Source organism: Limulus polyphemus, unplaced genomic scaffold, assembly GCF_000517525.1.
Source record: "Limulus polyphemus unplaced genomic scaffold, Limulus_polyphemus-2.1.2 Scaffold1939, whole genome shotgun sequence".
Lineage (NCBI taxonomy): Eukaryota > Metazoa > Arthropoda > Merostomata > Xiphosura > Limulidae > Limulus > Limulus polyphemus.
The window spans coordinates 200,483-211,177 of NW_013667549.1; the positions used below are offsets into that span (position 1 = coordinate 200,483).

The following is a 10,695-nucleotide window of genomic DNA, read 5'->3' on the forward strand; positions in this document are numbered from 1 at the left end:
TTAATATATATATATATAACTTATAATTAAGTTTTTCTTCATTACCCATTCAAGCCGTCTCCAACCATTATAGTTGGGTCTGTTTCATGTTTTTACAACTGACCCAAGTCAAAGCTTGCAAGTTTGACTGTTGTATAAAACTTACTAACAACAACAAGATAACTTCAAAGACTTATTATGGAATGAGCTTATCATTAATTTAAATATAGAAAAATAAGGGCAGGTTCGAGCTGATAATACCAAGGATTCCTTAGTTTATTAGTTGTCAAGCGCATATCTCCACAATGACTATCCATACTGTGCCCACTGTAGTGTTTGAACCCTAAATATTTAGTAATGATCATACATCCTCAAGCTTACTGTTGAGCAACCTCGAGCATCTTGCTAAAAATAGTAGTTTTCATCTATTCCAGATCTCAGTGAATTGCACGTGGTTTTTATATAGGATTATTTTTATCTTCTGTGACATTTTCAAATACTTTTCAGTTTTTACATTTTCTAAACAGACAACTAGTTTTCCTTTACCAGCAAGCATATGGTGTTATTGCATAGTAAAAATGTGATTATTACAAATGTTTTTTATCACTGCACAGTTTTGTTATAGCAACTAGAATTAAGATTAACTTATAAAATAATTTATTCATATTCACACGAATATAAGCATGAGTGTGTGTGATAACACTTTATCCTAGATGGTAGCTAATAAATAGAGAAATAACCTGTGATTTTCACAGAGGGTTGTTCTTCTTCAAAATATAGTTCAAAATGAGAATATAACCATAAGAAAAAAATGTCAAACGGAGGCAAAGTGGACTAGCCAAGCCCTTGAAGCAATTAGGTTTAGCACTGTTCCATATGATAAAGGGTGTCAGCTTTTCTCCAGCTCCAGAACATGCCAGCAAAACACTGATTCTGTTCTTTGACTTCTTACCTCCCTTGACTTTGTCTCCTTTAACCACCATTGAGTGCGAGGGTAAAGTTCTATAGAAGAGAATCAGTTTCATCTGCATTAAACTTGTCTTTGAGTCTGTAGCCAGTGTACATAGACTTGAGACATTTACTACAATTGTCTACATCAGTAGCTTCTCCAGACAGGGTAGCAATGCGCATATTGTGGTGCTTCTGCCACTTGTTTAGCCAACCATTAGAATCAGAAAAGCCAAAATGATCTGAATTTTCTGTATGCATCACTGCTCTCTCTTGAATCATTCCACCATAACCTGCTGTCCTAGGCTTACTGTATTTTCTGCCTGAGCACTCCCCACACTCCCAGTTTTCAACATTTCTTCTCTTTCCTTCACTGTATTCTTGATTTTTGTCTTCCCAACTATGAGCCCTCTTCAGCACTGCTACTCCTTCTTCTGGCATCCAAATCTTCCATTTCCTAGACACAGCAGATGGTAGTATTCAATCAAGATGGTCAGCAACGAGACTAACAGGCATGTGCCAGGCGTATTAAATTTTGCCATGCGGGTACTCATGTGCGACAGACAAACAGTAGTATTCAATTGGGACAATTAACAATGAGACTGACAGGCAAGTGTCAAGTACATGCTCATGAAATTTTGCCATGCAGGTGCTCATGTGCAACAAATGGCCTTTAATTTTATTCATAAAACTGGTCGGTGATTGTGTTCTCGGGGGTGGTTGCAGATGAGGGGTAGTAAACAGTGTAGCTGCATCCATACTCAGGTATAGTAGTCAGGAATGAAGGGTGGTTGCTGGCTCTAAGGCAGTCTTTCAAGAGGGGGGACTACTGTATATTACTTATCTTAATAGTTTCGACTGTTAATCTTTTCAGATCTGTTTGCTTTTAATTTTATGGTTTTATTGTTGTACTTTGTGCCCACTAGAGCAGTGATCTTCCCATTATGTATATGTTACTATTCAGAGCAGTAATCTTCCTCTGATGTTTTACATGTTACAACTCAGAACAGTTAGGAAAATAAAAGAATGACATCACCTCATGTTTTATTACATGTTGATTTCAGAATAGAACTCAGAACAGATTAAAATCAACATACTGAAAGTTGAATATTAAAAACCACCTTACCTGCAACACTTTGCATCCAGTTGCAGCTTGTCAGAAGATTTATAAATATGAAAACAAATGCCACAAAATCAGGACGTATCAGCATGGTTCAGCTCTATTAAATATAGAGAAATCAATCAAGCTTCCAGTTTATTAACTTCATCAGCTTCTAAACAAAACAACAATTTACAGTCATTTCACATTTTTTTCAAAAATAAGAAGAAACACTTACAAGTGCGAATCAAAAATCTCATCTTGTAAGAATTACTTCATAGATTTACCTAAACAAGTAATTCTGTTGTATGTTCAAAGGGAAACAGCAGGGACTACACAAAAATCGGGATAGGATAAATGTTTGTAGAAATTAATTAATAAATATTCATTTAGTGACTGACAAGTAGTATTTTTTTTACAAATTTGGGTCAATTCCAAAATTAACACATGTTCTTATAGCTTTAAAAAAAATCAGAGAACCATAGATTGTATTTGATAGAAAGTTAGAAACTCTTTACCCAATTATTTTAAATATAAAATCAACTTTAACTAATTATTGCAATTACTTTAATTAATTATTCTCAAAATAGTTTTTATGTATTTTACTTAAGATATACTTAAGTATGCAAAGAACTTGCAATACCATAAATTAATAAAAATGGTTAATTCCAATATCTTCAAAACCACAGTATTTAGTTAATAATTTAAAAACTAATTAAGTTGCATTTATTACACTGCATGACATGCACAGTCCTGGTTCTAAACAAATGAAATACAACCTTACACAAAAATCTGTAGCTAATTAATTTAAGTTAAATAGTAATTAAGAAAACAATTGCATCATATGAGTTATCTGTACCAATTATGATATCTTTGGTTCGTGACCTTCACAAACTAAGAAGGTTAATTTATACCAAACCCTAATTCACACAATTAAATCAATTCTAAGGTTTCAATTTCAAATATCTCTGGGATTTTTTATTTTATTTTAGTACAGGACACCCAAGCTTAGGTGTTCTGTGAAAACAGGGAGATACTCAGATGTTAACTACACTCAAGATAAGAACAAGCATGTAACCAGTGCACTAGATAATTTTTTAATTACTTTTTCGCTACTGTTGACACACTGGACGTATTCAGAAAAACATACATTGTAAACTCTGGTTCCCCTTTTTCAAAAATCTGACTAGTCTCTTTACATGAGCAACATGGCATTCTGGGAAGCTCAGCAGAGCTTAAATCTCAAAATATTTTCAAGCAGAATTAGTTCATCAGTTGCATTCATTCAAACAGATTGCCTTGTGTTTGTGCAGTGGACTTGTCAGGATCACATTCTGATTTGCCATTACATACAAAAAAATCTGCCATTTTAAAAAGGATTACACACTTCACAAACTATACTGATATCTGTCAATAAAAAGCACTCATTATTTCAAAAACAAACAACTGTGTCAATCTCTTTTCTTCTGGTTGATTTTAACTTATTCACATCTTACATACGTATTTTACAAATCATTTGTCCTTGTGTCTTAATACAAAAATTACTGTTGGACAGTTTTTGAAACAATTTTTATAAACTACATACCATATATTCACAAAATTGTTTTTGGGTCATAATAACAAATGAAACATGCAAAAATTAAAAACAAATACCTCCAATGCTCCAATGAATCCAATTAATTACTATTAGGGTCTCCTAGGTATTTTAGAAAAAAATTAATGATTTCATCTTTCATTTAAACTGTTTTCTGATCAATTAAATCTTCACAATGAGCATTTATAATTGGGAAGAACATAAAATCATGCAATTATGTAAAATGTGGATCCCACTGGTAGTGAACACTATAAAAACAATTTTGTTCCTTTGCACCACTAGGCATCTGTTGGAGTAAGGAGCTGCTACAAAACAAACTTAGGGGCAGTCAACCACACTAGGAATGATTTATATGTAATATATACAAAATGCATAAGGCAAAGCCACAATTAAAAGGGCAGGGGCTTCACTGCAAGACATTCAAATGTTTTTGGTTAAATCTATGGATCAACAGCCATGTTCACTTGTAGGCCTAATTTCATAAATACATTTTTCCACATCAACTCCACAACTAATACAGGCTTCTGAAAATTAAAGTATGCCTAGCTTACTTTCAGTTATACATTCATGTCTAGAATTCCTCAATAATCAATCAATCATAAATACAGTGACTAATACTCACTGAACTGAATAACTCATAACTCATAATTAAAGGAAGTACCCTGTTATGTAAAACTTAAAACTTGTTTATTGTCAGATATACAGAGTGTAATATCTATGCATGGTTACAATGTTTCACCATGTTAACCTGGCCTCATCAGGTACAACTACAAGGAGTGAACTCATGACATAGATAATACAAAAACTAACAGATGCATTGGTATTTGATTGGTTGAGAGTAACAAGGCTGTAAAACATAAAAAAATGTTGAAAATGGTCAAACAATTAATGCAATTTTTCTAAACATGAGAGATCTTGATTATAAAATAAACTGAAAATCAGCCAAATGAATATATAAACTAGAAATTATGTCAAAAGAAAAACTGTAAAAGGTTGCCAAACTTCAAACACCATCAAATATCAATTTAGGATGAACCCTCTGTCTGAAGACACATTCTGTTACGGGAATTGGAACTTCTCATTCAAGAGAAGAGGACATGCATATGCTGTCAGAGAGAGGGTTCAGTTTAAACTGACCTTCAGTGGTGTTCGAAGTTTGACATCCTTTGGATTAATAAACATTCCACAATCTTTCCTTTCACATAATTTCTAGTTATATATATCAGTTTGGGTGATTTCCAGTTGATTTTACCATCAAGATTCCTTATGTACCATCAACTGTTGACCATCTTTTTTATGTTTTGCAGTCTTGTTAAGCTCAACCAATCAAATACCAATGTATCCATCCACTATTTTTTCATATTGAATAGATCATGAGTTCATTCCTTCTAGTTGTTTTATCTGATAATGCCAGGTTAGTCTGATGAAACATTGTAATTTACTTACTGCTTCACTTTACTCGTATTTATATCATACTCATTTCCTACTTACTACATACTATTTCTAGATCATTACATCATCATCATAACATAATGGCATGCTCTTTCTAGTTAACAAAAATCTAAATTAATATACTAAAAATATAGCTTACACCAATAAATATTCTACTATTAAAAAAAAGGTAAATTTTGTTGCTACAGAAGTTTATTGGTTCTGTTTCACACATTATTTCAAATAGAATATTTAGCCTTTGAAGATATACATTCTCTACAGTTACTTAAGACAGCCATTTAAATGCATAACTTTTGTGTGTGTCACACGATTATTAAAAGATGTTAAGTTTAAAAACAGTCATTATTTTTATTCTAGACTAGAAATATACTTGCTGTCTTAAAAATTAATATTTAACACTAGAGTATAGCACCAAGTTTTATATTTTTCAAATTACAGTGAATTTCAAACAGGTTCTTACCTCAGAAATACTGAGAGCAGATGAGTGAAGAACATGCTTTGCCAATGAAACATTGACTCACTTTTGCCCGAACTACCTCTAGCTTGCCAAGCTGCAAGATAGAAAAGATTACCAGTTGCAACCAATGGTGCAACAGGTTCAGGAGAGCCAACAGCAAGCAGTGAATAATGTAGCTGTAGCTCTGGCAAACTAGAGGAGCCCAATTCAGATCTGGCCACTGACTTAGGGGAATGCAATTAAAAACTTGCACCAAAAAGTGTGGTGGTCAGTCCAATCTTTGATGCTGGGTGTGTCTTGGTACATGCCTGTCAATGTACAAGAGAAAAAGAAAGAACTCCTGGTTGATAGAGGAGTAGCCAGAACATTGGTAGATGTTGTGGTATATCAAGTGCTCCAAGCAACACCATCATTCTAGCCTATAGGCACAAACTCTTCTCTGGTGAGTGGGGTAAGCTAGACATGAATGGAGAGGTCATATTGAAGTTATCTATAAGAGGTTTCAATTACAGCATGAAAGTAGTTGTTTGTTGAACTCGGCTTTGACATCAGCATTCTTGGAATGAATAAACTGAAAATCTTATCAGTCACATGAAATTTACAGCTATGGCTATGAATATTGTGTTTACGTGTAAGCGAAACTTTATATGCTGGGAATTAAAATAAATGCAGCTATTTTTAAGACGAAGTTATTTAATTGTGTTCTTCTTCATTTCTCACCATGCAATGGTCTGTGTGTTTCACTAAAATAACTGCATTTCAGTTATGTGTACGTGGTGTTTGAGTTTTATTTTTAACTCGCCACAAGCAACCTATATTTATAAAGATACATTAGCTTAATTTAATAGGGAAACATGAGGTAATGTCTTCATGCATACCCCAAGTACAAAAACTGCCCCCCCCTCAACTTTCAAAGCCAAAATTAAACCACTGTAATGGTATTTCAAAATACAAGAATAAAGAATTCTTCAGCTGTCAAGTTGTTTATTATCAGTAGAATAAGAGGCCTAATATTGTTATTTGACTGGCCGTTGTCCAGAGTTCCTGATGAAAAATTAAATTCCCCCAAAAATTTCAAACACAATGAAAAATGGCATAAATATTGTACCACATATACTGGTCAAAAGCAAAACTGGCTACAACACAGAAAATTCTGTTCTCTTTTACAGGGTACAACCCACATTAATTAGGTCTTTTTCCCAAAAGTGAAAACAGTACTGAACATTATTGATTGCTTTACCAAGTGAACCAAAGTTTATACATTAGTCAATATTTTATCATAGTCTCTTACTGATGTGTTAGCTGAACAGTGTATAATATGATCTGGATCATTTAGAAGGACCCACACAGATCAAGGAGCATGCTTCAATAACCAGTTGTTTGCACGACTGCGGTGAGTGTTAGATGTACGGAAATACACAATATCCAATATCATCCTCACTCTGATGGTTTGACTAAATGGGCAATACACTCTGTAAAGCTAAGTTTGTGAATCCTGAACTAACTAACTAACTAGGATGAGTACCTTATACATATGTTATGACAACATACGGCACAACTGAGCTACAATCAACTGGCTGCTCACTGAGTCTTCTAATATTTAGAAAAAGATGTAGATCTTTCACTGGGTCTGATGTAACACAGTGTGTACAGAAGTGGCTGTATGATAGCAGATAGATAAAGTGGCTGTACATAAAAAAAAGTCAATGGGATGAAAATTCAAACTTATTGATAAAGAAGGGCATTGAATTGCATATGTAGTGTATAAGCAACTCATTTCTAGCTAGACTAGGTCAATAACATAAATTACAAGCAGCCATGAAACTTGCACATGAGCATTGAACACATTGACAAGCTAAAGCTTAATATATTCAATTCCATATTTATACATTTAATTAAAATAAAAAAGCAATAAAAAAACATTACAAAATGTGAGTACACTGAATAAAATATCCATTCTTTACATTATGTTTAGTCTCTGTAATATTTTGTATTCACATATACATTTTTACTTCAAATCACGTTTGGGCTTGTAGAGCCAAACCAGTGGCCTGCCTTGATTCAATCTTCAATATTTCTGCCACACCCACCTGTGCTGGCAGTCTGCAATACTCACTAAATAGACACAACTAGAACAACTGAGGTTGTTACTTAAAGTACTAGATTATAATTGATACTTGAAACCATCAGTATTTGGTGACTCCATAATTATTGAATTGAAGAATTAAAACAAAGACAATTGTACGTTTCACAAAAACTTCATTTATACCTGACCATAGTTTTGCCAGTAAAAGCATCATCAGATACCAAAAGAAAACTTTCCTGGTTATTACAAATCCCTTTAGCACTATTTAAGTGTTTTTATAATAGCCAGTTTTGGTGCTTGATTATGTGCTGAATCCTGAAGTATACAAATGTCAAAATGTGAATATTTCCAATAAAAAAAAAGTTTGGAAACCTTTTTTCTGATTTATCGATTCAAGCCATAGGTACATACTTGGCCCTTTAGTAAAACTAATGCTATTATGTCAATTATTAAGATGTTCAAAATGTTGTAAACTTAAAAGCAGTGTATATATATATATATCTCTTAACCAATATAAAGGAGAACAAAAGTAAGATGTTCAAAATGTTGTAAACTTAAAAGCAGTGTATATATATATATATCTCTTAACCAATATAAAGGAGAACAAAAGGAAGTTTCTGTAGCTCAGATTTTGATTCTAATCATGAATACTTTGGTTAAAACAAATGCCAGTGGACTACCCATACTACTTTCATCTTTTTGATCAAAATGTCTATTGTTAAACTAATAATTAGTAGGAGTCATACTAAAAATGATGAGTTCATAAAGATTTGAAATCTTAAAAATGACATCTATGTGTATCGTCACTTTTTATACTGTTCAAGGTTTTTAAGGTCAATGTATGTTTAGAACCTTCATACTTATGCTTTACAGAGATGCCAAAACTATACCTTGATGTACGACATCATAATGAAAATATACAAAAATTACTTGTATAAGGATTTATTCTACAATAGTTATTAACAGGTAAAAGTAGCAAGTCTTTCAACTGCAGCAAACTAACACTATTACACAAAGTTTCAACTACTTATAATTTAAAACTCAACACTTAACATTAGAGATGGAGCGCTACTGAAGAGGGAGGACGTTGAAAAGTTAAGCTCATAGATTTCTGAAATTTATTTAATATTATTATACTAATTTGTAGTAATTTGGGTTACCTGATGATGACAAAACCTTGTCGAAACGTTGTACATTTGCTGTTATATTAAAGTTTTTCTTCATTACCCATTCAAGCCATCTCCAGCCATTATTAGATCTATTAGTTTATATTCAGCTTATAGATATAGGTAGGTTATAATATAAAGTAGGCTATAGTAAATACGTTTTAATATTGTTCTAATAAATTATTAGGTTCTATATAATTAAAGATAACCTTTATAACTTTAGTGTGAAGACAAAATACTGATAAAAAAAATATAACTGGTTGTTAAATGTTAGGCTTAACAGTAACAATGTTAACAATAGGCTACTGGTAATGAGTATTTATTTTCAGGCTATAAGTATAAGTATAAATACAATGGTTAAGACTAGTGTAGGAATTAAGCATTCACAATTTGTTAGGTGCAATGAGTGGGTTTTATTTGGGAACTCAGAACTGAAATGTACTTTTAAGGAAGATAGTAGTAGTAATGAAGATGTGCAATTTTTATGTAGAGTTTGTACTTTGTAGGTTGGAGGAGAAATAAGAGGCAATCATGATTAAAGTAGATGCAATAGATAAAGAGAAGTGTAGATTGTGGGAAATGGCAGCAGGATTTCAGGAGGAGCTTAAGCTTTTACATGCAAGGGATACATCAGCTAACCATGACTTTCAGGATATAAGTTATAACTGACACTGACAGAGCAAGAGATATAATAAAGGGGGCTAGCAGAAATGCAGTTTTTGTAGTACATGTAGGGGCTAATGATGTATGGAAAGATAAGTCAATGGAGCTAATTAATAAGTACAAGGGGTTGATAAAGGTATTTACAGAAAATGGCCATAACTTAATTTTGTCAGGGATACCGCCCAGAATTAACTGTGGGGATGAAGTTATAAGTAGATAATTAGGGCTAAATGCTAGGCTTAGGTTAGTATGTTAGGATAAGCTGGTTGGACTTGTGTGATCAGTTCAGTGGAAGAATGGAGCTATTGCAATGGATGGTTTAAATTTAAATAGAGTAGGGGCTGGCTTGTTTGCTAAGGCTATTAACTCAGCTATAAGGGAAGTTTTAAACTAGGACTAGACAGTCATCAGGGCCAGGAAAAACTGAATGCAAAAAGAATAAGAAGCAGAGAAAAGTTTAGCATAGGAAAAGAGTATAGAAGTTGTTATAAAGGATAGGCTTAATTGTTACTATTGTAATGCTAGAAGTATAAGAAATAAAACAAATGACCTTAGAGCACTGGTAGGAATGGAGGATTTTGATATAATGGGAATAACTGAAACATGGTTAAACATAGATGATTTGATGACAGAATATTTTTTGAAATACAGAGTTACAGGCTATTTAATAGGAATATAGTATTAAAGAGGGGGGGAGTGGCTTTATATGTAAAATGTGAGTTACATCCTGGGATATCGAAGATAATAGCAAAGAGATTGAATCCAATTGAGTTTCTATTAGTGGATATAAAGGAAAAAGGCTTTTAGTGAAATGTTTTAATGACCACCAAATGATAATGATGAAATTAGTGAGAAACTTTACAATGAGATTGAGATTTCAGCTGTTAATAAAGTCATAATTATGGGTGATTTTAATTTCAGGCATATAGACTGGGAAATTCTAGAGTCAAACCATGAGGGAAAAAGGTATATAGAAACTGTTCAGGATGGCTTTCTTCACCAGTTAGTCAAAGAAACAATGCTATTTTAGACTTATCGTCAACTTCAAGTACAGAAATGATTGAAAGGGTAGAAATTGTGGAACATCTGGGCGCAAGTGATCATTGCTCTATTAGGTTCAATGTTTTGCTGCATATGGAGATAAGGAATAAGGACATTTTGGTTACAACTTTAAAAAAAGCAACTTTTGAAGGTATGCAACAAGAATTATCTGTTGTGAATTGGGTTGCCGAGTTATTTGGAGATACTGAT

General features: G+C 32.9%; 1 protein-coding gene across 6 annotated transcripts in view; it reads right to left on the minus strand.

The window, feature by feature from the left end:
- LOC111087267 overlaps window positions 1-10,695 on the minus strand; it is a 60,478-nt gene that overhangs the window by 35,573 nt on the left and 14,210 nt on the right. For 4 of the 6 annotated variants that reach the window (XM_022393316.1, XM_022393318.1, XM_022393315.1 and 1 more), the window contains one exon: window positions 2,054-2,147. In XM_022393316.1, the coding sequence (XP_022249024.1) occupies window positions 2,054-2,138 (85 nt within the window). In that variant the 5' untranslated portion in view covers window positions 2,139-2,147. Of the gene's footprint in view, window positions 1-2,053; window positions 2,148-10,695 lie in introns of those variants that run through there. The other 2 variants (XM_022393320.1, XM_022393319.1) reach the window with 2 other exon arrangements.